The sequence below is a fragment of the Hemicordylus capensis genome, chromosome 2 (assembly GCF_027244095.1).
Source record: "Hemicordylus capensis ecotype Gifberg chromosome 2, rHemCap1.1.pri, whole genome shotgun sequence".
NCBI classification, from domain to species: Eukaryota; Metazoa; Chordata; class Lepidosauria; order Squamata; family Cordylidae; genus Hemicordylus; species Hemicordylus capensis.
Genome location: NC_069658.1, coordinates 189,143,093 through 189,170,659, shown reverse-complemented (window position 1 = coordinate 189,170,659; position 27,567 = coordinate 189,143,093). Strand labels below are relative to the sequence as shown.

At 47.5% G+C, this 27,567-nt stretch overlaps 1 protein-coding gene across 1 annotated transcript in view; it reads left to right on the top strand.

The window, feature by feature from the left end:
• NDUFB11 (NADH:ubiquinone oxidoreductase subunit B11) overlaps window positions 1-27,567 on the top strand; it is a 43,109-nt gene that overhangs the window by 11,006 nt on the left and 4,536 nt on the right. The window contains exon 2 of the mRNA XM_053300727.1: window positions 19,456-19,586. Coding sequence (XP_053156702.1) covers window positions 19,456-19,586 — 131 coding nt within the window. The remainder of the gene's footprint in view (window positions 1-19,455; window positions 19,587-27,567) is intronic.

Below are 27,567 nucleotides of genomic sequence, written 5' to 3'. Positions count from 1 at the left end.
TAGTTCCTTGCCTGTGGTCCTTTTTGTTATCATTAATTGCTGCAAATTTCATAAGAGTGAAGTATCTGAAGCTGGTTTTCAGTAGGTTAGAAGAGGAGGACTCATTCTGCACTGAAACCATATAGAAGTTTTGTTCTTGGCCTGGATGTGTTCATTGTGCAAGTTGAAGGATTGATTCTCGCATTACCTGAGTCATGTGGGAGCTGCTGCATGTGCCCCCCCACACATTTTTTCTATGACTTTGGGGCAATGGGGGAAATCCTGGGCCATGCAGGAGGAACCCACATTGTCATTACTGTTCCCTCTAAGGCAGGGGTGGGGAACCTTGGCCCTCCAGCTGTTCTTGAACTACAACTCCCACCATCCCCAGCCACAGCTGGGGATGATAGGAGTTGTAGTTCAGCAACAGCTGGAGGGCCAAGGTTCCCCGCCCCTGCTCTAAGGCATGTACCCATGTGCACGCTCACAAATTTTTGGATGTCCACTCAGTTCATTTTAGATCCTGCTCAGATTGAATCAGGAAGGCCCCATTCTGAATGCAGGTGCGCACACACTGCCTTGATACTGCTGCCCAGAACAAAACTCATTCCTCACAGAGATGGAAAAAATTAGAGGGACCACTGATTGTCATCCTCTTCCATGACAGTCAGCCCTGCGTTACCACTCTAAAAATTGGATAACTGCTCTCTCAGTATCAGAGTAATGCAAGAACTCAGCCAGGAAAGGCATGAGCCCAGATCCCTTCCTTAAATATTGTAAAGCTTTTTCGTTGGCCCATTGAGGTGCATTGCATACAACTGTGCTGGAAGGAAGATTGCTGAGTCTGCTGAGTGCCTATGTCCTTATAATACAGGAAGTATTGAAACAACAATTTATTTTCTATTACACTACAGTTTTTATAATGACACTCATAGTTATTATTTTTTGCCATCTTTAAAAAGACGACCCAGGATGTTCTGATACATTCTATGTAAGTTATTTTCTATCTGATACGCATGATATGTTATCTTTAAGTGTAGCAAAGTTCTTTGTTTTACAGCAGGGAAGGTTCAACATAAGATAAGTTGATTGGAATGTTTGTTATACTTTAATTGCATTGTTATGCTGTTTGATTAATAGTATGTAAGTATTATTTGATCTTCCTTTCTCTGTTCTGTGATGAAAATAAAATTTATTTATCAACACAGGTCTGTTTTTTAGCTGTGAGAGATAAAAACCCAGATACTTCCTTAATTTTCTTTTCTGAGCCTACCTCCATATATTCTTCTTTCTCCTCCAAAAAGCCATAGTCCTAAGCCTTTATTTTCAGTTTAGTCATAATATCTGAATGCTGTCCCAGACAAACGTAATGTTCTTTCCCATGGTGTCTGAGCTTTGGGAAAACTCTAAAAGAGGATACCCTCTTTGAAGACACACACGCCCGCCCCGGCTCTGTTGCTACTTGAACTCTGTGTTACAGATAGTAGGAAGAGGGTAACCACTGGACATTAAAGATCACACAGAAAGTAGTCTGGAAGGTATGGAGGAAATAGAACATAAGAACAGCCCTGCTGGATCAGGCCCATCTAGTCCAGCATCCTGTTTCTCACAGTGGCCTACCAAATGCCACTGGAAGTCTACAGGCAGGAGTCAAGGGCATGCCCTCTATCCTGCTGTTACTCCCCTATTGATAGACCCTCTCCTCCATGAAGTTATCCAAACCCTTCTTAAAGCCATCCAGGTTGTTGCCTGTCACCACATCTTGTAGCAGAGAATTCCAAAAGTGGATTATGCGTTGTGTGAAAAAGTACTTCCGTTTGCTGGTCCTAAATTTCCTGGCGATCAGTTTCATGGGATGACCCCTGGTTCTAGTGTTATGGGAGAAGGAGAAGAATTTCTCTCTATCCACTTTCTCCACACCATGTATGATTTTATAGACCTCTATCATGTCTCCCCGCAGTTGTCTCTTTTCTCAAATAAAAAGCCCCAGGTGTTGTAGCCTTGCCTCATAAGAAAGGTGCTCTAGGCCCCTGATCATCTTGGTTGCCTTCTTCTGCACCTTTTCCAGTTCTACAATGTCCTTTTTTAGATGTGGTGACCAGAATTGTACACAGTACTCCAGGTGTGGCCACACCATAGTTTTGTATATGGGCATTATAATATTAGCAGGTTTATTTTCAATCCCCTTCAGAACAGAAATAAACTGTTCAGGGACTTAGAGGTTACAATTAGAGCCTTGAAATTATGCCTGAAATTTATAAGGACACTAGTGCCGATGCTGGAGTGCTGGTATCATGTGTGCCCAGCAACCCACCCACGTTAGGAGGTGGGCTGCTTGCCTTGAACCAGCTGTGTCTTCTGAATAGTCACCAAGGGTAGCCCCATATAGACAGCACAGTCCAATACAACTGAGCTTTATGGGGGGAGAAAGGAATAGGAGAGCTCCTTAGTTACATGGAAGGCAGTTGACTGGTTAAAGGGGGAAAAGAACAAGATGGGTAAAAGGATACTTGGATTCTCTTACAGGGGAAAGTTAATCGTAAATTGGGAGGGTGTGGGAGGATCCAGGCATTCAGAGCCCAAGTTGTGTGACAGCAAGGGCTTCAAGGTTAATTGAAAGGCACAGTCTCATAATTGTGTCTGCTGCTTCCCCTATAAGCGTCCACCTATTCAATCTGGGCGCAGCACCAGCTGCATCTGACATCGGCTTGTCTAGTTTCCCTTTTTAGAGCTCACAGCACTATGTGGGTCAGAGGGAGCCTGGCAGAGTGTAGATGCAGAGTGTATCAAAGGACAAGGGGAGCTTTTATCATTGCTAGAATTTGCTGCCCCTTCCTCAGAGCCCAGCCTACCTGTCTGGGAGTTGACTTTGCAAGGTATCACAGGCGCCTGATGCTGCTATACTGGGTTAAATGTGGACAGGAATTTTTTTTTATCTAGCTCCCTTGTATACTCTTCTTCCCTCCTGGGAACTCTTGCCTAAGGCTCTTCCCCAGATGATGAGACTCCTGGCTCTTGCTGCTGTGGAGCAGCTGTGGCTGTGCAGTGTCTGTCGACCTCAATTCTGGCTTGGGCTATGTGTGTGTCTGCTCTGATAGGCTGGGCTTGGAGCCAGTGCATTTGTTGGACAGGTGACTGGCTGGAATATTGGTCCTAGGAGGTGCTGAGCATCCAGCGGTTGGATGAAACTTTCACAGCGGCATCCCTAGTTGGGCACCTGCGTGCTGCAGCTGTGCTTTAGCCATGTCCTGGCTGTCCTGTTGGTGAGAGGGAAGGAGCCAGGCCAGGGTGGATCAAGAAACGCCTGTACCTAGGTTGGAAAAGGCTGATCTATAGGTTTGGCAAACGTGCATAGCAGAGTTACTTCTGGAGTGGAGTGTACTGCTTCATACTGGAGGTGGGAAACATAGGAAGCGGCCTCCTCTTGTGTCAGACCATGCCTATTCAGTCTAACACAGAAATGTCTACTCTGACTGGCAGTGGCTCTCTCCAGTTCCAGTCAGGAGTCTTTCCCAGACCTACCTTGAGATGCTAGGAATTGGACCTGCATGCAAAGCAGATGCTTTACCAGTTGTGGGCTGCATAACTTGGTCCCCACTGCTGCTGTTGGCATGCGGCTCCTATCATCCTTGACTATTGGCCATTGTGACTGGGCAAGATGGGAGCTGTAGTCCAGCAGTAGCTGCAGTGGCGAAGTGGTGCAGCCCTGTTAGAAAGAAGCATTGCACGTGGAAAACGGAGCACTTCATGAAGAAACATTTGAGCAGAGTCCTCTCGCTGCTGGGTAGTTTTCTGTCGGCAGCAATGTTCCTTCCAAGGCATGTGCGTGGACTCACACATTTTCTGATGTCCACTCAGTTAATTTTGGATTCCACTCAGGTTGAATCGGGAAGGCCCCACTCTGAATGCACATACTCGAACACTGCCTTGATACTGCCACCCAAAACAAAGCGCACACATGGAAAAAATTAGAGAACTCTGGTTTGCTGAAATTATCATTATTATTATTAATTGGAGGAAGCATTCAGAAATGAGAGCTTAATATAGTGGCAAAGCTTAATATAGTAGCAAAGAAAATGAGTGGGATGTCCCCAGTTGAATCTCTCCTTTGTCGTGAACTCACAAAGTGGCGTTCAAGTAAGCCATTGTCTCTCATTCCCAGTCCCACATCTGCAATAGAAGTTAGTTCCCCTGCTAACTTGGCAAAGAGGCAGCTTTTAACATGGTGATTCTCTTTATTTAGCAGGGGGGAGAGTAACTGGCCCTATCCACCCCCAGTACAGTACCTCTAGTTACTGTTGCTGGGGTCTATCTGATGTTGCTTTTTAGATTGTGAGCCCTTTGGGGACAGGGATCCATTTTATTTATTTATTATTTCTCTGTGTAAACCGCCCTGAGCCATTTTTTGGAAGGGCGGTATAGAAATCAAATTAATAATAACAATAATAATAGGGGGACAATATTGACCTATCTTATCAGGGTGTTGTAGGGATTACAAGGTCATGTATTTGAAGTGCTCTGAACATTCTGAAGTGCTTTATCAATGTTAGGGATAATTATTCCCAACCTCTGGTCTGAAATTATACAATCGCAGAGGAAGTCCATCCCATCTATCTATCCCATCTAGATTGCTGAATGTGGAGACTGCCTGTTTTAATGTTCTGTGGTTGCAGGTAACTGAGGGCTAATAGCTCATTGGCAGAGTGCATACTTGGTATCTGTTAGGCCCTTAGGTCAGATCCTGCCATCTTCAGCTTGGGCACAGGTATGCAATATGATGACTCATGGGCTATACCTTTTTCTCTGTGCTCGCTTGCTCTTGCAGCCCCCAAGCTCTTGTTAGTGAGGGTAGAAGGACCTGCCTTCTGCTTGGGCAGTAGCCTCTCTATGAGTAGAAGTGGAACCACACTCCAACTCCATTCTTAATAAGCGAATGCTTAAGAAGGTCCCTGCCATAGAAAAATGAGAAATCTTCTCCCCAGCCTAGCAGTACTGCTGCCATAAATCTCCTGCCACATTCACTTTAGCAGCCATGTTCTCTGTATACCCTGAAGTGATATTAACCAAGAGCCAGAACAGACTCGTACCTATCATGCCAGATGGAAATGTGACAAGACGTCCAAGCACCTTGGGAGCAATTTTGAACCTGCCTCCATAATTAGTGCTCAGCACTGGGTGGGCCGGGAGAAGTGGCCGGGGGGGGGGGCTCTGCCTGCGTCTGTGCAGGAGGCATCGATTGCTGCGTCTTGAGGCAGGAGTCGGTTTTGTCGCTCCAGGCGATGTTTTACACAGGCTCTGTGTGTCAGCATTGATGCTGCATAGAAAAGGCAGCAACTGTGGAGCCCTGAGGGGAGTCATTTATTAGGCCCAGGGGAAATTAACTGTAGTGACTGCTGTATTTCTGATGGCTCAGGAGGGGCCATAAGGGAAGGTGGGGAATAAATTTCTGCTTGAGAAATCTTCCACCAAGGAGGAGAATGCTCAAGAGGTGCCTGAAATGCCACCTCCCTTCCCACCAATGGGATGACCTTTGGGATAGAGAAGTGTGAACTGCCCACCCATATCTTTGGGGTGGGCGGGGGTGGTGGTTTCCTTTATAAATAGCCCCTAATAGAATCTGGAGATTGTTTCACTTCCTGCTTCCGCAGCTTTTGTGTGTTCTGCCCCATGATGTCAGATCTCTAGAAACAAGTGGCTTTGGGTATACGTGAGGTAAAGCTGTGGTTGAGAATGTCTTCACAGTAAGCCATTTGGGGGCTGAGAGAATGAAAGAGAGGCATGTGGATACTCCTAGGCACTGTAGGAACCAAAATGGCTGGTGGGGAGCTGAAAGCCCAGCTTTTGGAGGCAGCCCTATGTGCTGAATGGCTTCTCGGCACCCATCTCTCCTCTGCCAAGCTGCCGGCCACTCAATGGTAAGCACATAGGCCAGAAAAGAGAAAAAGAGAGGAGGCTTGAGAGAAGGGAAGACAGCACTTGGTGAACAAGGTTCAGAAGATGCCAGCTAGCCAAAAGTTGAGTTGCTGAGATCAAGCACTCTGCTCCAGCATCTGCACTGTCTTTCCATGATCCTTCACGCACAATTTTTAATATGCTTGGGTTGATTTACAAGGCCCACATTGTGACCTTTAAGACCGACGTCTCCATTCACTGCTCAGTCCTCCGAAACCCAAAGGGCAAATGTTATGGAGAACATTTTTGGTCACTGTCGTCCAATGGTGGCTTCTGAGGATTACTTCCCTGAGAGTTTTCTGGGAAGGCTTTAGCTTGGACTGGCCTTTAGCAGCCTTGGTTAAGCAGATGAGGGACAACTTAAAGGTGTATGTAGCCTTCATTATCTTGTGGCCTTCAGTGTTCTTACTCTTCCCAAACCCTTAATGCAGGGTGGGCTAGTTATCTAAATACCTCTTGAATATTGGTGTGTAAAAAGAAAAACCCACAGCCCTGTTAGTTTCTCCTTCATCACAATCTCCCTGTTGTTCCTTTCACAGAATGGCAGAGTAATCCCTCTGACCAGCAATAAGACCCACCCATCATTAGTCAAACTATGTTGCCCACCAATGCAAGATCCTGCCAGGCAAAGTTTCTTTCCCATGCAACAACTTTTGCTTCATTCGGTTGGTTGGTTCGTTTAGATATCAGGTCTTGGAAAACAGTGTGCCATGCCTTTGTCTTAAAAGGATTTTTTTTTTTTTAAATACTGCAAACGAGAGATCACTACCTTTTCCACGGTTGGTGTAAGACTGTAGAAAGAAACCCTCCTTGGATGCAGTGGGCAGGAAAAGGAGAGGGCACTTATTCCCAGTTCCGCTGCCTTATCTGGATGCCTTGCTTTAGTGCTTGTTTCGGTAGTTGGGGAGCTGCTTGTCTCATAACCTGATTATGCTGTATGAGGTAGAAAAGGATAAGGAAGAAGAGCTGTTCTTCTCCCACAAGCCATCACAGAGCTGGAAGGAACTCGGTATGTCCTTAGTAGAGCTGTCAGCCAATTAAAGAATTTTCAGTTGATTAATCACCTGCACTTTGAACCAGTAATTGGTTCAATTTCGCTTGAACTTTCATATGCTTCCAAAATCTCAATATCAGTGCAGTCTTGAGATATTAAAGGAAATGTAAGTTAATTTACAATTTGCTAGAGAAAAGCTACTGCTTGTTATTAACAGAAGGAGCTATCTTCACTATTTTCTCTTCCCTTTCAGCCCCGTTACAGTAACACATGGAAATCACAGCGGCCTCAAAAGCAAACGGATGTATCCTCCTTAACACACCATCTTGCCAATTAAAACTGTCCCTCCACCAATTAATCAACTACATTTATAATTTATTTCTCCATTTTGTACATGCATACCTCGCCTTTCGGTTTCTTAGAAAGGCTCATATTTTAGAGCTTGCAGCCTTGGTCATTCAGTCAACCTCAAGGCAGAGTATCCTGTACCTAAAGTGCCCCTGGTGGGTGCTTGTCAAGCCTGTTGGCATTAACGTTTCGGGAACATAATGACAGCCCTGCTGGATCAGGCACAAGGCCCATCTAGTCCAGCATCCTGTTTCTCACAGTGGCCCACCAGATGCCTCAGGGGAGCCCACAGGCAAGAGGTATGGGTATGCCCTCTCTCCTGTTGTTGCTCCCCTGCAACTGGTATTGAGAGACATCGTGCCTGAGGCTGGAGGTGGACCACAGCCACCAGACTAGTAGCCATTGATAGACCTGTCCGCCATGAATTTGTCTAATCCCCTTTTAAAGCCATCCAAGCTGGTGGCCATCACCACATCCCATGGCAAAGAATTCCATAGATAGATAGATGTGCTGAGTGAGAAAGTACTTTCTCCTGTCGGTCCCAAATTTCCTGACCTTCAGTTTCATGGGGTGATCTCTGGTTCTAGTGTTGTGAGAGAGGGAGAAAAATTTCTCTCTGCCTACCCTCGCCACTCCATGCATAATTTTATACACCTCAATCATGTCACCCCATAGTGACCTCTTTTCCAGTCTAAAAAGCCCCAGATGCTGTAGCCTTGCCTCATAAGGAAGGTGCTCCAGGCCCCTGATCATTTTGGTTGCCCTCTTCTGCACCTTTTCCAGTTCTACAATATCCTTCTTTAAAAAACGGTGACTAAAGCTTTACGCAGTACAGCTTTGTACTTAGGAAGAAGTCCTGACTTTTCTGGGTCACCAATTCCATGCGGTGAATTGCTATCGCGGTGCCTTAAGTTCAAGCATCCTTTGAAAGGCAGCCATGCCCCAGGAACGAGGGCAGTGTGTCTCCTGGAGGTCTGGCCTCCGATCTGTTCTGAGGGTGGTCAGAACACTTCTGAGGAGCACATAGGTTGGCTCTCCACCTAGGTGTGCCTAGCTGTTTGTGTTTGAAACGATAGTAGAGTGCTGCACACTTTCAGCAGGAAGCACAGTTCTTCCCTCCCTCTCCCAATGGCTAGAATTTGTTTGCCTCCATAAGGGAGAGCAGGGACTCCAGCTCCTTCTTTCTCTCCCTCTTATAAGCAGCTACATGCTTAGGACTGTGCTTCAAAACCAGAAAAAAAGAGGGCCCTGCCCTGAGAGACTCTTCCATCTGCAGTAAATGGGTAAACCAGTAGACAAAGGAAAGGCATGGAGAGAGAGGTTTAAAAGCACAAATAGGTGCACTTAGAATTGAGACACATTTCTCAGCAGGAGTGGGGGGAAATTAGGTAGAAGCAGAGCTGTGCCAAAGCCCCAGGGTTGTTTGTGCTCTGCATTGGGGGGCAGGGAGGAAGGAATAAAGTTCTGCACAAAGGAAATTCAGACTCCGTGTCTGCATCAGAGTAATGGGCAGGGGGGCTTATAGGACACAAGGTGGGATTTTTTGAGGCTAGGTGAATACAGGTTGCAGCATCAGTTGTTGCTGGGTGCTTCACCATTCTGGAGGATAATAAATTTTGCAATAAGTGGCTGATTGGAAGTGAATTCTCAAGCCATGTGAGTTGGAGTAGCTCTCGGGGCATTTGACCTACTACTATCTTCGGAGAGGAAGGGTGCGGGGAGTGGCTCACCCACAGTGGTCTCGACTCCAGTAGGATGTGCAGCAGAGTTCATTAACTGCCAGGCTACTGGGGGCCATGCTAGGACCTATTGATCCAACCTGTAGGAGGAATTGCAAACGGCGGGCTGTTGTTGCCCAATAAGGTGCTGTCTTGCAAATAGGTATGTAAGTGGAGCAGTGGGGTGTGAGCCATATTGTCTGGATCCCAAGGTGTCCAAATTGTTTTTTTAGAAAGTGAGTATCTGCCCTCTGTTATAGAAATAAATTGAAGGTTTGCCAACAAAAAGCCTGCTGAACCTCCGGCTGTTTGGGACTGCCACGTTCCTGCCTCATGTGGCACTGGCGACTCCTTCCTGCCTTGCCCCCCCCCCCACCAGTCATATTTCTGTGCTCATCCCTTCCTTTCTGCCTCTACCTCCCCTGGCACTCGCATACTGCTCTTCGTCCAGAAGTGTCAAATTCTGGAAATAGATCTGTATTACTGAATGTTTGTGCTGCTTGTATCTACTCTTTGATTGTATATCTGTTTTGGCATGATTTGGTCATGCAGTTTGGATTTTTCTTATTGTGGGGACTTTTGTGGGGGTCAGGGGTGGGGTGCAACTAGCCTTGGGCTTCATTAAGCCCAAATGTCTGGCTGTTGAGTCCTCCAGTCAAGGACAAGCAGTGGAGGCTGACTGAATATGATCACGGGTCCTGTGAAAATGCATCCGTTACTGGGACAGGCTGGCCAAGCAACACCTACAATAAGGCCTTGCTGTGGGAGGCTGGGGAGCACGCAAGCACAGGCGAATGGTGCCACTCAGGGCCTTCTGAACAAAGAGGCTGACAGCATTCAGAGACTCACGGCTCCAGTACCAGCTTATGGTGCCATTTCTAATTGACACAGTACGTGACAACATACTGATTAGGGCTAGCAATTGGAGAAGTCAATGGAGGTCAGGTGTGCTGGCTGGTAGGGCACCATGTGGGGAGCAATGTCACAGTGGAACTACCTCATAGGAAATGGGCAGTTGGATGCCGTGGGGGGCAGGCATCTGCAGATCCATGTGCCAGCTCACTAGGGGTGAGTGCCTGTTGAACAGGACACCCAGCACCACACAAATCTCTTCCCCAGAAGTCTCACTTCCACTGCCATCTGTGAGAAGGCAAGAAGCAACAGGACTCCTTTCTGAGCAACAGGAGAAGGCTCCCACTGCTTCTTACCAACTCCATATTCCAATGCAAATGACAGAAGACCCACACCTCTCCTAAGCCTGTGTTCCAGAAAAGGGTCTGGGGTAAGGGAGGGGACTGGTGGCGACCACAGATGATGTCTGGCTAGTGAGTTAAGCTTAAACGTATGGATCCCTGCTGAGGAGGCAAGAGTAATGCATCCCCTGAGATGTCACAGGGGCTAGAAGCCTATGAGAAGGAGAATGAATCTCTTTTACAGAGGAGGAAATCGGGGTTGTCTCCCGACTTTGAAGAATCTGCCTTCACTGATTCCATTTTAAATACGCACATTATCAAAGCCTCAATATAAGTGCCTTTATGAGATAAAGAAGGAAGGTGAGAGAGCTTACAATTTAATAAACGAAAGCTCTTTGTTAGGCCATCTTTTCATATTTTCTTCTTCATTCCCTATTACCGTGACACATCAGACTCAAAATAGCCTCAAAAAATAAACAAAGCTGCCCTTAACTCTAAGCTTCACCAATTTAAAATTGGCTCTCAGTGATGAATCGACCACAGCTCTATTTGTCTAGCTCTCGTGCAAACTAAGGTCTAAGCGCAGGCATCTACAAATCTACTTACCAGCTTGCCAGTGGAGAGTGCCCCCAGCCCTCTAGTAAGCAGGACACCCAGCACCACACAGGTCTCCTCCCCAGAGGTCTCATTTCCACTGCCATTTGTGAGAAGGCAAGAAGCAGCAGGAAACCTTTTTCCACCATAATTGGAGCCCACCCTAGCATAGTGGGTTGTATTCCCAGCATGCCTCAGAACAGACAGGAAGTTACAACAGCAACGTTTTCTGTTGGGCATAGGTGGAGCCCCAAAGACGCCAGTTCCTTTCCCGTCTGCCTCAGGACAGCAGCTGATGGGGAGAGCTCCAAAATTATGGGCGCAGATTACGGTGAAAAAGAACCCTTCACGGGTAAGGCCAATGTCTCTTTCTGAGCAGTAGGAGAAGGTTCTAGTCTCACTGCTTCTGACGGTCGGCTGGTAAGCTGAGCCCAAACTTGCTGATCCCTGCATAAGGTTTGTTTATCTGTTGGGAACCAGACCTGCCAGGTTTTTTCTTAAAACTAAGCTGATGAAACTGGTATAAACCTTCAGAGGTGGCCTTAGGCATTGTTGCGTATATTTTGCTTAAAGAAATGCAGATCTTGTATCAAGGTGGCACAGATTTGCATCCTGATTCACTGTATACGTGCAATGCATCTTTATCTTTGCCTTTATAATGTACTTCGCTTCTAAAGGCTCATTTACTCTAACATTAGGGTGGTGTTGGTTTTTTTTTAAACTTCTGTTGTAGCAAGCTAGTTCTATGGGGCCAGCTCCAGGTTTGAAGGTGCCCCCCCCAGCAAGATGTCCTCTGGTGGGGCCTCCCCTTCCATTAGCATGGTGGCAGATACAGGTTTTTCATTCTCACTGGCAACGGCTGTCTGTCATGGCTTTTTTCTCCCCACAGTGCTCCATGTAGCATTGTGCGATTCTACATGAATCACCATGGTGCGAAAAGCATGGTGGGCAGCAGCTGCCTCTTAGCATACTGTTGCTGCCGCCAGCCCACCGAGAATGAAAGAAACCCATGTCTGCCCACCATGGTAAAGGGAGGGGGGCTCCTCCCGGCCAGTGGCCCCTGGTTGCTGGCTGGGCCCAATCCACCTCAAGGTGCCAGGCAGAGATCCGCACTTGGGCCCCCTATCCTTTCTGACGCCTGCCCTGAATTCTAGGAATGCTTGGATATTCGGTTATTACTTCTTGACTAGGGTCTTCTTAGTTGCATCTTCTTCAACCAGTCTAGTATATTTTGGAGGGAATTGCAGTAGAGGTGCCAAACGTAAAATAGAGACAGACAAGGAAGTAGAGACCAGATACCTGGTGGCTACTTAGGGACTGACTAGGGAGAGGAATGTCTAGCCAGGAATTATGCTGAAACCCTGATCCACTGAGCATTTGAGGCCCTCCTGCATGCCACTCTGGACCCTGGAACATCATGTTTCCAAGAATTCCTTTGCAGCGATGAGGCTTGGCAAGTTGTGGTTTCTTTTTTTAAAAGCAGCCAAAACCTGAGTTTCTCTGAGTGCCAGGTTGCGTGCTTGTGAAGCACAGTTGTCAGTGCTGCAGAGTTTGGCCTTCAAGTGCCCTCTGCCGTGACCAGAAATTGCTGGCAGTGTTTAATCCACGGAAGTGACAAGGAGGCTAGCTATTAAGACATGGCAAGGAGTCTTCAGGGGCCACTCACACAGCCCATCCAATTGGGACATGTGGAGTTCAAGGAAAGCTTTTAAGGCTCATGGAGCAGGGTGTCCTGGGCAGCCGAAATGGCTGGGGCTCAGCCCCTTGACCCGTAAGAAGCCGCCTCTGCCAGTAGATATCTCTGGCTGGCCCCGTTGTCTACCCTTCCTGACTGGCTCGTGTGCTGAGGAGTCTGCCTGTTGGCTGAGATATTTCTGGCTGCTGCAAAGGACATCATTTTCCCAAGCTGTCTCAAACAAGTGCTGAGGGGGACGGACAGGCACTCACTGTCAACCCAGATCCAAACACAACGTGGGGATCACTGTTCCGGCAGCATTGACACATTCCGTGATGGGTGGGGGAAACACGCCTGCTTTGAGCAGGGGGGATGGGTCAGGTGTCACAGGAGACTTGCCGATAATGGAATAATCAGTCTCTCCTGACAGCTTGTCATGGCTGACACCCCCACCTCCTAGCCTGCCAAGTTGATGGCTGACACACAGTTGGGCTAGGGAGGGGGAAGCGGGTCAGGGATGTATGCTTAGCAGCTCCCACTTGCCTCTGAAATCCAGGGTCCTTTTTGTCTTGCTGCCATGAGGGTGTAGGAACACAACTCTGCGGGTTAATGACTCCATAGGTTGGTGGTGCTGCTATCCCTAGGTATGAGGCTTGGAGTGAGGGTGGCACTGCACAGCACTTGGGAGCCCCACCCAAAATAAGACTGTTTAAAGATTTCAGCGGCTCTCGGTTCTTTTCCTGCTAGCTAATTAGCTAGTGCCGGATCACCTTAAGTGGCACAGCGGGGAAATGCTTGACTAACAAGCAGAAGGTTGCCGGTTTGGATCCCCTCTGGTACTATATCGGGCAGCAGCGATATAGGAAGATGCTGAAAGGCATCATCAATTCCTCCTGTATTCCACCAAAGAAAACCACAGGGCTCTCTGGGCGCCAGGAGTCGAAATTGACTTGACGGCACACTTTACCTGTAGCTAGTGCCTGAATGTGGATGTCCTCCGATGCAAACCTGTAGTGGTGATTTTCCCCCTCTGAGCACATGCAGATGGTTGCCAGGGGAGTTGATTCTCTTGAAAGCCCAGTCTGCCCATGCAGGACAAGGCGGTGGGGATGTGGTGGCAGGGTGGATGGTGCCACTTCAGGCTGCAGGTTAGGCATTCCGGTGTTGAATGCTTCTCCATGCAAACAAATTAAAATCCCTGCAGTAGAAAACTAGCACAGCAAGAAGAAAGGTCATGTTTCAACTGTCTGCCTGCTGTGCTGATTTTTCTACTTGCTTTTAATGAAGGGAGCATCCAAAAATGTGACCACCCACCTGCATTCTGAAGTGATGCATTCTGCTCTATAACCTCCATATTCTCACCACCTCATTTTGCTGCATGTGTAGACCAGTTCTGGCCCTTCTCTGTTCAAGTCCAATGTACATCAGTCTAATGGAACCTGTTGAGTTTCACCTTCTCCTTTATTCGGTGGTGGGGTAGGGAGGGAAGCATTCTACTTCTGAAGAATCCTCTCAAACAGTAAACTTGGAGAGGACTGTGATCTCTCTTACAATCCGATATTATAGGATAAGATGCTTCTGGCTGCATCTGGAAGGATTTCTAGACCACCTCATTCATACAGTGTGGAGTATTACAGTTTTTAAACATCTTTATACAGCAATTTTCCATAAAATGAGACAGTTCACACTTCTCTTAAAAATAAAAAAAGCCCTCTTCCATTGGAAGCCTGAGTCTAGACCTCACAACACTTGCATCAGAGACTCTGCCTATATTTTATTTCATTGATCACATCTGCAGGGTGCACAGGAGGCAGAACTCAGGGTAGTGTGGCTGGAGGCTGCTTCCCTTTCTTCTCCCGTCAACCTTGTGAGATAGGTTAGGCAAAGAGAATGACTTGCCCAAGGCCACCCAGTCAGCATCCAATCCTGCGCAGGGATTTGAAGGTGAAACCAAGTCAGGTGCTCGATCTATCACACTGCAGTACTCTATGGTAGAATTCCAGAGGGCAGGAATTCTGTCATTGTGCAGCCACCGTGAGGTACACTTTGATACAGATGCCTTTTCTGTCTAGACTGGAGAATGTCTCTCTCTCTCTTGCACATGCACGTCAAGAGGGCGTTGTTGGATAGCCTAAGCTAGGCTGGCACAACTTGTGACTTGGAGAGGAGAGCTGGTCTTGTGGTAGCAAGCATGACTTGTCCCCATAGCTAAGCAGGGTCTGCCCTGGTTGCTTATGAATGGGAGACTTGATGTGTGAGCACTCAAGATATTCCCCTCAGGGGATGAAGCCGCTCTGGGAAGAGCAGAAGGTTTCAAGTTCCCTCCCTGGTTTCTCTAAGATAGGGCTGAGAGAGATTCCTGCCTGCAGCCTTGGAGAAGCTGCTCCCAGTCTGTGAAGGCAATACTGAGCTAGATAGACCAATGGTCTGACTCAGTATATGGCAGCTTCCTATGTTCCAAGCTAAACGCAACCCACCGGCCAGGTATTATGGCCTGTCAGGTGCTTAATCTGTCACTTGCCTTTTGCAGTCTGAGGCAGGCAGTAGTACTGAACCTCTGGTGGCCTCCATTCAACTTGGTGGGTCACATGTCGTTGGGGAGGCCTAGCCCAAAAGACTGAAGAGAAGAGGGAAGGTAGCTCGGCCATAGGCGAGTGGGTTGTATCCGGACGGAGTGCCATCTCCCTTGGGAGGGAGCTGGTGCATCATTGAGCCAAAATGGCCCCAACCTGTGAAGGCCAGAGGCTTTGAGGGTGGCATTTAGAGTCCAGCAGGGATGTAGGGGACAAGGGCTTTGCCTCACTCAGATCCCTCCCTTTCCCACTTATCGACTTCTGTCTTGGGGCGGGATGAGCCAGGCTTTCTGCAGCACCTGCTATTCTTCTTCTCTCTCTGTGTATGTGCACGCTTTTTCTCTCTGTACAAAGACTCTTTAAATATTTAAGCAGCGGCAAAGCTGCTCATGCTCTTTAATAAATCATAGTGACCTGGAACTGCTGCCTTGCCTGAGGGGAGCTCCAGAGTAGGAGGGCTCACTCTGCCGCAGGTCAGAGTGAGAAGCTGGGCTGCAAGGCAGTGTGTGGAAAAGAATGAATTGAGAGCTGCTGCAGTGGGGTGGCTGAGGGGCATGCTAGGGAGCCACAGCCACCCCCACCCCAGCAGCAGCAGCAGCAGCAGCAGCAGCAGCAGCAGCAGCAGCAGCAGCAGCAGTTTGACGTATCCTCTTTGCTTCCTGCTTAAACCTGTAAGCCCAGCTACCCTGCCCCAAGTCTGAACCCCTGGACCTGGCCAGCTCATCATCATCTTTTTACTCTTCCCTGAAGAGAGCTGTTCTGAGCTATAAACTGGCCTTTTAGGGATGCCCAGGACATGTGAAACCTTGGAAGCCTCTGAGCATGTGGCTTTATTTGGCTAATGAATTAATTTCACCCAGATCCTATGTCTGCAATTCCGAAGTGGAGCTTGCAGGTCAGTGGGTGCTTGAGCCCCAGTAAGTACACGTATGTGTACAGTACTACACATATACATATATACAGACACACACACGCTTCTTTTTTTAAACATCAAAGGCATTCACCATTGGGTATGGCTTTGCAGATGATACGTGGGTTCACTGACAGTGAAGGCCTAGAGTTGTACATGCTGCCTAGCTGTCCTATTTTCAGGGGGAATGAGACAAGGTTCAGGGTGCAGCTAGAGGATGCACACAAATTTAATCCTCCTTTTTCTCCCTTTAAAAATACAGCCGTGTTCTCTCGGTAACCCTTTGCATATTTGCAGATTTTTCTTCTTTCTCTCCCCCGCCCCCTCCAAGGGTTTGGAAGGCATCCAAATCAGACAGTGATGCCTCTTTCCTCTCCCACCACCAGTCGAGAAAGTTCCCCTTGGAACTTTTGTGATTAAACATTGGACATGAAATGGTATGGTTGAGCAATAAATGCATTGGGGTGGGGTGGGGTGGGGGAGTTCCCCTTTCAGATCTTTCCTACCCATATACCTGCTGTGTCAATAAAGGATCCTTTAAAAAAAAATTGAATTGTCCCAGCTCTGCTAAGGAAGGAGGGGTGCAATTGTAAATATAGCTCCCTGGATATGAAAGGGAGGAGGGGCGCCTGTGCTCAGAAGCCTGCTGTGACTCAGACTCAACTAGCAAGTAGGCGAAGGAATAAGGAGGAACCCCCTGCTGTGTGGTTGTGAGGGGGGAGAGAAGAATATAGTGGCAGGAAGGCTCAAGGCCTACAGTCCCCAGGTGCCTCTAGCCCACTAGAGGACCACTCCCACCATGCCTGCAGGCTCCAGAAGTCTGGAATGGCCTATAGATCACTCGGTCAGCATGCCTGGGGGTCTGCCCATCAGTTTCCCCCATGCTTCCAAGGGAGCAATAAAAGGGAATGCGTGCGCGGAAGCCTGGGCTGCCGTTGGAGAATTTTGCTCATTCAATGGCTGCTTCTCACCCAAACTCTCAGCTTCGTCCTTCACTGCCCCAGTGCCTGAAACTGGGCGGAAAGAGTATCCAAGCAACAGCCTAATGAAATCTCATCTCAACCGTTGTTCGTTCCCTGAAATTTCCTTGCACGCATGCCATCCCCTTTTCCCTGTTGATGGGGTTTGGTTTGGTTTGAATTCGAGGCGTTTTGCCACAAAATAAGCCATGGGTAGTTTGGGCCATGAATGCCTTTGCACTCCCTCTTCCTCCTTGCCTGGCTTGCTTGGGAAGCCTTGACTGCCTGCTGTCCCGACCTGGGCACTGTTGTTACATCAGTGCTCCAAAGCTGAGCTGAGGGGGAAGGAGGGAGCATATCACAGGTCCCCGCACGATCCAGCCTTTCCCATTGACGTGGCAATGAAAACGCACACCGCACGAGTGGAGTGGAAGGGCAAGGCTCTGCTCCTGGTGGCTAGGAAATGCCAGCTTGGGAAGTGCCCCTTTCCTTGGGGCCGATTCTGATTGTGTGGCAAGTGGAATCGGCTGTCTTTCAGCTTCACCAAAGATGAGGCACACTTCTCTTTAAACTGGAAATGATAGATGGACTTTGGTTGGCAGCACCTTTTCATATGCTTTGCCAGTTCAAATACCCGCTTTGCCATTGACTCAGACAGTGGCCTTGGGCAAGCAGCTAGTACTCTGTGTCGTTGCATGGAGGTGATGCTGTCCTACTTTTCAGGATTGTTGTGAGAATTGCTGAGAATATATGCGGAGCACTTGAACCGTCAAGTGTGATATATTTTATTTATTTATTGTATTTCTATACTGCTGCATACAAAAAAGTCTCTGGGCAGTGTACAGTCTAAAAAACCATTAAAACATTAACAACAACAACAACAAATATTTATATACCGTTTTTTAACAAAAGTGTCCAAAGCGGTTTACATAGATAAATAATTAAGTAAATATGAAATGGATCCCTGTCCCCCTAAAAGGCTCACAATCTAAAAAGAAACACAAGATCAACACCAGCAACAGCCACTGGAGGGATGCTGTGCTGGGGGTGGATATGGCCAGTTGCTCTCCCCCTGCTCAATAAAGAGAATCGCCACATTTAAAAAGGTGCCTCTTTGCATAGTTAGCAGGGGTACAATGAAAACAATTTTAAAATACAGATTAAAAACTCTAAAACCTGATAAATATAAAGTGCATTTTTTATTTTACCTCATATGTTACTACAGTGGAGTAAAGTCAGATGAGTAAAGCAGAATATGAAACGGAAGCGAATTCTCTGCAGTCCAAAGCCTGACTCCCTAAAATTTTGCTCAGGGCTCAATAACCTGGACATGGCCCTATAACTTGTGTCAAATGTCATGGATCAGCTGGGACACCAGCTGTTTGGGAAAGAGCTCCTCTGAGCTTGCACAGAGATACTCTTCCCTTGGCCAGGATAGTGTGTGCAGTGTCTAGACAAGCACGAGCCCCAGTACTTTGCTTCTTAAAACTGAGCCCTGGGTCTTACTCCAGATATGCAGATCTGGACCAGACCCTTGATTTGTGCTTTTTGATGAACTAAGCCTCTTGAATGGGCCTTTGTGTGTCCCTGTGGGCTTAGTGTCTGCCTTTGTTGCTGTTGGGCCTCCTTTTCTTTCCTTCCGAAAAAGCAGCCAGCAGGCATTGCCTGTTTCTAAAAGACTTCACTGTGCCTCTCTTAGGGTTAATGATGCCTGGCAGATCTGACCCTTTTGTGGCCCGAAGGGCAGGCAGACACGGAGTCCAAGGATTGAGGGGGCATGGTTGAGTGGGCATCCACAGAGCCGAAGAGGGCACCCTACTACCTTAGAGGCAGCCACATAAGCAAATGGGAGGACAGGATTTCCTCACTACCACCTCCTTGTAGCATACCTGGTTGCAATAATTGGAGGGAGGGGGAGACATTCCAATCCATAACCGTCTCCATTCTCCACCATGCCCTTCTCTGTAATCTTGTGTCCACCTGCTGCATGTTGGCAAAACCTGTCCCTTTGCGAATGAGAGTACAGGAAAGGAGGGTAGCTGCCACCGTTTGTATAATCTGGTGGCGCTCTAGATTCCAGTGCAGGGGGGCATACAAGCAGGGATTACAGGATGGAATACAGCCAAGATTACTTATACAGACAAGCCTTGCATTCAGATGAGAACTGTGTGGTTTTGGCAGGGAATGGCTGCGAATTGCAAAAAAGACAAATTGGGTCCATAATGGGTTAGAATGTTGTTGTTGTTGTTGTTGTTAGGTTGGCTGGGTAGGCAGAGCATAATAGCCATTTGCCCAGAACTACTTAGGCAGGGTTTGGGATAAAAGGGTGTTCTAAAATGAGCTTGAGTTACTAGAAGTAGTAGCAGCAGCAGCAGCAGCTTTATTTCAGTACATGACCAGAAAAAAGGGAATTAAAAAATTAAGCAAGACAGCTGTGGCACTCTGCTTTTTTTTCCATACAAGAAGTCTTAATGTCATTGAACAAGGTCTGCTTCCAAGATAAATGGGCTGCCCTTCTATGCCTGCAAGCTAATTCTCTGCTTCCATCTTCCCCTTCCAGAATCCAGATTTCCATGGCTTTGACAAAGATCCTGTGGCCGACTTGTGGAATATGCGGCTAGTCTTCTTTTGCGGCATCTCGCTTGCTATTGTGGTGGGCAGCACCTTTGTGCACTATCTTCCTGACCATGGGTAAGATCCATCTGAGCAATTCCACTCCCAATCGTTATGCACCTTGAAGGCCTTCAGACCCCTCGTCATGTTGCATCTGGGAGCCTCCTCCCCAAAAGCCTGCCTCTCACTCCCATTCTTCTTTCTCATACAGTTATCTACTCCTTGTCTTCCCAAAGCCCTTCTGTTCACTATTCTCAAATCTGGCTCAACTGTCCTCTTCCTAATAATCTGACCTCTTGGGTGGAACAGATTTGTGGAGGAAGAGGACAGACCCAACAATAACCACCACCACCACCACAACATATATTTATATACCGTTCCAACAAACATTTCCAAAGCAGTTTACATAGAGGAATAACAAATAAATAATGTCCAATAGACCTATGGGAGTCCTCTTTCAGTACCTATAATTCCTGCAACAGGAGGTGCCAGGACCCAGACCCCTGGGATGTGGAAAGAGTCCTCTTTGCAATTCCTCATGTTTCATCTTCATTAGGAGCATAAAAGCCCCAGCGCCTTGTTTCCCTTTAAACCTTGCCTTTACTCATAGAAGCACCAGTTTGCTGGCAGGTCCCTTGATCATATAAAGCTGCCTTATGTTGAGTCAAACCGTTGGCCCCTTTAGCTCAGCATTGTCTGCACTGGTTGGCTGCAGCTATCCAGGGTTTTCCAGCCCTACTTGGAGATGCCAGAAATTGAACCTGGAACTTTCTGCTGCAAAGCGTCTGCTCTGCCACTGAGCTATAGCCCCAAGTTCTTTCTGAGCTACCAGAGTGGGTGGGGAGGGGATCTTGAGAAGCATAATATTTTTTAAAAATTAACACTCTTATCTTGAAGACTGCGGATCTTCCCAGGAAATTTGGGATATGTGGCATGGTGTGTGTGTGCGTGCGTGTGCATGTTCGTGTGTCTCTCCGCCCACATGTCTTCCTTTTATGGTGATATAATGCAGGTGATTAGAGGTGCACAGGAGATTTGTTGAATTACAAGAGTACCCACAATTTCAATGTGTCTTGGGCTATATTATAGATGCAATGTAATAAATAAATATTGCCCTTCTTCAGGAAAATATTTCTGGCAAAATTCCTAATTAAAACATTGGGAATATTTTAGGACTGTGAAGAATGAAATTGAAAAGCAGGTTTCTGAGTCTGTATATTATGTTACCAACTTAGGCATTTTTAAATCCGTGTGTGTGTGTGTAAGCTCTTGATGCTTCCAGAGGCAGGATTTATCTTATTGTGTACAAGATTTTTTATTACTGTGCATTTTGAAACATGTATGTGGCTAGTTTTCTGTCATAATTTAACAACGGTATACTTTTGTATGTGTGAGATAATATCTTGAAGAAAAATTGTATAGCCCAAAATGTATTGCAGTTGACGTTTTTGTGATTTAATACATCTTCTGAACACCTCTAATAGTCTGCTTTACATCAGTGTTTGGTGTCGTCACCTTTCTTTGTGTCTCATATTTTTATGGTGAGGCAGGAATCCTGCTTCGAGGGGATCAGAGGGAAAGGTTTAGTAAAGAGATAGAGGCAATTAGAGGGAAATAATCAAAGGACCCGAATTCACTGCTTGCGGTAGGTCTAAGATCCTTGAGAGAAGGAGGTGGATTTGATTGACAATGGGCTATCAAAGCCGCTTTCTTTCCACCCAGCATGGAGCAGAAATCATGGCTCCAGGTTAGGAACTCGGTCTGCTGCCTTTGATATACAGACCTGCTGCCCAAGGATCCTGTGTGATCGGTACTGTGCCCAGAGCTGCCCAGTGGCTGCAGGCAAGTCCATCCCCGTGCAGTGGCACCATGTAAAGCTTCTCCTGGCCTGGATGCAGCTTCACCTTGATGCCAGTCTCCATGGCAGCTGAGCATGAAGCAGGCAGTCTCGACGAGCTAGGAGGGCTGCAATGCTTAGAACTGGTTGGTGGGGCTTCTGGGCCCAGTCTCCTGCCTCGGGTACAGTCCACTGCAGGGTCTCATAGGCTGTAGCCAAGCAGGGCACTAGTGGATTCAGCCAGTATTTTGCATGCCATGTGGACACTGGGAGCTGCCCTCTACTGAATCAGACCATTGGTCCTGCTAGCTTGGTATCGTCTCCACTGACTTGCCGCACTCCCTGGGACTTCAGGCAGGGTCTTTCCGAGCCCTGCCTGGAGATGCTGCCAGGGTCCGAACCTTGGACCTTCTGCATGTGCTCTGCCATTGTGCTACTTCACTTCCCATGAGCATAATATCCGGAAGGCCTCTCTAGCCATCTTCACTGCTAACCCCCCCGATTCTGTCATCTGACTCAATAAATGCTGTACCTTTGGCATCTCAAATCCAGGTGAGGTTGGCTGCTTCCCAAAGTAGCATGAGAGAGCTTTCAGCTGCCTTTGACCGCATCCCCTCCGAGGTGCACACAGGTTCCTCAGACTTCTGTCAGCCTTTCCCTTCCTGCCCGGGGAGCCACAGCAGTGCCTGCTCCAAGCCCAGAGCCCCTTAAGGTACATGAGAAGGATTAGAACAGGAATGTCTCCTCCACAGAGGGTGAGGCACTCCCTATCCCAAGACTTGACAAACTCACCTCGGTTCCTCATCTCTTGGCCACATAGGCACTTCAAGTCCAATTAATAGCAAAGCAAAAAGGGTGACTGCTAAGGGTACTATAATCTTCCAGCACATCGGCTTTTGGGAAGTTAGGGCTTCAACCTCTGCGAACTCCCAATAGACTCTGATTCCATCCCACCCCCATACCTTGCTTTTCTGCTCCCCATCATGGGTTGCCTCATGGGGTCTTGGTTCTCTGACTTGGTACTTCTCCTCTGCCAGATTGGTGATGTGGCATCACTCAGGCCAGCCCTGCTTCACTCGGTGGGTCTCCCTGGACAAAAATGCCATGGGGGGGTGGGACTATGCCCTACTCAGTGCAGAAGACAGATTGCTGCCCTTTGAGAGCCACCACCGCCAAAACTCAGCATGTAGATAGGGGGTTCTCCTCCCCTCCCCCCCGCCCATCCTCAGCATTATCCAAAAATAAACCTTAAGTTGGGAGTGTTCCCCATGTGTACAGCCCCTGCCCTCAGGATAGTACACAGTCTGAGACATTACCCCACATTCTCCTCCGAAACCCAGCAGTTCCGGAGGAGGTACATAGAATGGGTGAGCTGGGATTCTTGGAAATTCCTACTAATTGACTTCACGAAGGTATTGAAGGAAGTGGTGCCCCTGGCAGCAACCATGACCTTGGTTTAGAATATGTTCTCCACACACGGGCGCATCAATGCAGCATCTGACCTTAGAGAGAGCAACCTGAGCCAATGGTTCGAGATTGCTCTTGGCATCTTGTTTTATTTATACCATGTTCTATCCTGAGGGTTCAGGGCAGTTAACCATTCTGAATAATATAGATGTGTTCGTGTCTCACAAAAGGTTGATAATAGAAAGCAATCAGATAAGTGGGAGGAGGGGAACAGGGAAAACCAAAGTGTTGGTGGTTTTTTGTTTTTTGTTTTAAAGGGTGTGTGTCTTGCAACAAAAGCAGAACTTCAGAGAAGAAAGAGTAGGGCTCAAGGACTCTTCTCTTGGGTTGTGGGTGAGATGTGAGACAGTAAATTTACCTTCTCATTTATTTTATGGTTAATGTACTGCCTTTTTACAACATGATCAAGGCAGCACACAAGGGGACATTAAAATATAAGCCAGTCTTACATTAAAAAGAAAAAGCCAGATACAATAAAAATGATAAGCACAACATAAACAACCAACAATGAGATAAAAAAGACTCAGCAGCACTGCATAGCATCTAAGAGGGCCAGAGCCAGAGGGTTCAAGCTTACTTGCAACCTGTGGTTTCAAGGACATTAGCAGGCCAGGACTCTCCTCTGTCTTTTTCTGGGGCGTATTGGATCATTTGGGGAAATAGCTTCTACTCTCTAAGAAGTAATTCTCCTAGTTGCTTGCTTCCTGTTCTCTGGGTACAGTGCAGGTGGGTATCTCTTAAGCTTTTCAGGCGACTGACAGATGTATTCGCTCTTCCCACCCAGCGGCTGGCTGGTAAGGCTACTGCAGATCTAATGCTTTCATCTCTTAATCATGGTTAACAGACACGTACAAATCTTTTTGTGGTCTATGCATTTATGTATTCAATAAATTTCTTATCCCGCCTTTCAGACATGATGCCTCACAAGGCAGCTTAAATTTTAAAAATTGCATATAAACCAGTAATGAAAATCAACTGCAATAAAAAGCTGAGAGAGAAAGATCAGGAATGTTGCATCAGCACCAGCCAAAATCACCCTTAAAAAAAAAAAAAGTGTCTTAGACTCTGTAATGAGAATTTTATAATGAGTATATATTTGCAGATACCTATATTCAGTTTTTCACAATTTATTCTGCTTCCTGGTTCACTATTTAGATCTCAGTTTGGGGAGGCAGGGAGGGGAAGGTTATCGGAAAGTGAGTTAGATAGTGAGGGCTGCACAGAGAGAGGAATTAACCCTCTCCTGCCTTAACCAGGCACTGCCTGCATACTTCCAATCTTTTCCACTGCAATGATGAAGACTAGACAAATATTGCTCCCTTCAGTTCTCAAAGCAAGGTGCGTTCCTCAGGATGCTGAATGAGAATGAAGAATGGACTTGCTTGGGATTTGGGGCAGTAAGTTCAGGAATACAGGCAGCCCTGCTCGTCGGAGACAGACAGGGCAGAAAAAGTGAAAGGAAGCCCCGGAAGAATCTGGCTAGAACACCAGGCTGTGTCTAAATGGGGACAGGATGTTCCTCCACTACCAACCCTTTTCTCTCTGTTGCCCAAAGGCTTAGCAATGTACTGTGCAAGAGATGCCCCCCAACACTCTCTCTTCACAGCCCTTTCAGTCTCTCTTCTGAAACGCAGTTTGTCCTGTCTAGCGTTATGAAAGGGTTTGTTGTCAGTCAAGGTAGGCTATTTAGGGGTGTGCGTTTGGCGGGGGGGGGGGGGTTGTGGAAATTCACTGCTGCTCCGAGCTGTGAGGAGTTATTTTGGGGGTGCACCAGCTGGTGCTAGGTGAGTGTATGTGTAGATATAGCTTATGGGATATAGATAGACCAAGGCCCAGAGCAGGGAGCCGTGCTGTTTTGGCTGGCAGGGAGGGGCAGGTTACAGCCTGGCTCTCCACTGCTGACGCACATCGAGCCTTCTGATCAGAAGCGGCTTGCGCAGCTCCTGCTCCCGTCCGCGATCTGCCTCTGCGATAGACCCTGCAGAGGAGCATTGCTAACGAGCGACGCTTTGCCCCCAGCTTTTGAGCGGAGAAGAGGACCCAGGAGTCCTGCTGCCTGGCTCTGTTCCGCTGAGCTTCTAGATACTATGTCCCCCTTGGAGCCAAGGCCAGAACCCGATTTCTCCATTCTTCCCTCTTCAGTTCCTCCCTTTCTCCTTAATCTTGCTCAGAGTTTGTATTGTTAGTAACAGATAACAAGGTTTCGAAGAGCTCGGGGAACACAGCCTTGGATTGGGTAAACGGGGCAGGGGAATCCAGTTGGCAGGATGTCCGAGAGCAACGTGCAAAGGGGGCTTACGGCCAAACTCTCAGGGAGCCTCCGGTCAGGGGCATATTCCACAGTCCTGCTACACAGATGCAGCAGTTGACCCTAGGTGCAGAATTCAACATTCAGAGAAACTCTCAGCTGCCACTGCATTAAACACAAAACGCCACAAACAGGCCTTACGACAGAAAAGAAAAGCGTGGAAGTGTGTCTCTGTAGAACGGTCAGAAAGGCTAAACAGGCTTCCCAGTAGCTAGCAAGGTGGGCCTTGAGTGCTCTGTGTTGCTCTTTCGATCCACCCTCCTCCCTCCGTGACTAGCAGCAGCAGAATAAACTGTGCAGAAATAAGCAAATAGCAGGTCACCAAATTGATTTTTTTTTAACAGCATAAGATTTAGGTTACCTTGAGGCAGCATTCTGGGTTGTCTTGTTCTTACATGCCGGGTGTCCATAGCCACATCCATTGTGTCCTGTTCAGAGCTCCTCTGCAATTGGACTGATGCAGAATCTTGGACAAGCTGCAGAACACTGGGCTGCTTTCTTTTGCTCTTACTTCCCAGGCTCTCTCCTTCTCTGTCCCAGCGGGTCTCCCCCACCCCTTGTTTCCCCTTTCATATTTTCTCACTTCCTGTAGTCAGTGTATGAGAGCCGACCAGTGGAAGGGCTGTTTCTGTGGACTGGCATCTTCACCAGTTACACTTGCCCATTAAGTAAGGAAAAGCAGCCCAGGAGAGAAGGGTTCAAAGGGGAAGTGGCATGCTAGGTGAAGAAAAACAATAAAACATCCTCTCCCATCTGCTGTTGCTTTCCTGCAATTTGCCACTCTCCACCACCTCTTCGTCAACAAATGCATAGTTTGGTGTTGCAAGCTGAAGCCCAGAAATCTCCCATAGAGATAATTTAATTCTGCATACAGTGTTCCCTTTAAGAGGGATTCCCAGACATTCTTGACTACAACTCCCATAATTCCCAAGCAACAGCCGCTGCAGCTGGGGATTCTGGGAGCTGTAGTCAACAACATCTGGAAAGCCCTCCTAGAGGGAAGAGTGTTCTGCAAGTGCCTCATGAGCAGAGTGAATGTTGTGTAATGTTGAATAAATTGCATGTATGTTCTGTCAGACTTGGTTTATTAGGATCAACCTCTGTTCAGCTCTGCTGGAATTGGCTAGCGCCCATATTTGCTAATTGCCCTAATTGCAAAAGTAACGCAGTAATAGAAGGGAAGCAACAGATGGCGACTGGGGAAGCTGAGACTTGAAATCCAGGAGGGGATGGGGAGATGTGAAGAGGGTAGATGTTCCTCCCCAGATGCACCCTAATCTGGTGCCAGTATAACGTTGTGGTCAGAGTGTTGGGCTAGGACCGGGGAGACCCAAGTTCGAACCCCATTCAATCATGAAACTCACTGGGTGACTCTGGGCCAATCACTTATCTCTCAGCCTAACCCACCTCACAGGGTTGTTGTGAGGATAAAAATAACCATGCACACTACTCTGAGCTCCTCGGAGAAAGAGAGGGATATAAATGTGATACAATAAATAAATAAATCTTGGAGACACATGCTTGCTCACTCACTCTCTTTAGAAAGCAAATACTGCCTTTATTTCTCTGCAGCAGTGAGGGCTAGAAACCTACTTAAAACAACTTATTAAAAAATACTGTAGGCTAGGATTCTTTGAATCACAAGGCAGCATCCAGACTAGTTAGTCATGACTAAGCCCACTGAAATCAAATGAGACAAGGTAGCCATGACTAACTTAGGCTGAATGCTGCCCATAATGGATAACATGCAGAGTACGACTGACTTGCAGGGCGTTCACAATTGTGAAAGATCCTTCCTCCTGGTTACTGACTGCTAGCAGGGGGTGGGGGGATGAAAGCTCCTCAGCCAGGTACTGTAGTCACCATTCTGGGGCACCATGACTTCTTATTGGTTTCAGTGGCCACAGACTTGAGATTATCTCCTTAAGGTGCTTTCCTAAACTACTTAAGGTGATGGGGAAAATTCTGTGATTGCCTCACTGTTTGATTCGTTCTAATCCAGTTTACTGTGAGAATGCTGGGATAGATGGACCAACAGACTGGCTTGCTGTCCCCCACCTCCTGGGTAGGAATGGGCCCTTGATGAAAGGCTGGGGTCAGTGGCACAAGACCAGCTGCCCCTGTTTTGGTGTTCTGGGGAGGTGCCTGATCACTAGGCAAAACTCATCTCTAATTGATGGGGGTGGGGGTGTCTCCTTGCAGAGGTCTTTGGGGAGCCGCTAATGAACTCTGCTGCAGCAGCAAGCAGCAAAAGCCTCTGATTGCCGGAGTTCGGAAGGCAGGGGAGGGGGACGTCAGGGAATTAAGCTCGCAGCATTTGAATGAGATGGGCGCGGGGGGGGAGGAGGAATACATATTGGAACAGGGCTGATAACGTTGTTCATAAATAGGTTCTTGAGGGAGAGATTGCAAGGCATATACTCCGTCTTTGTGGCAGCCCTGAGAGG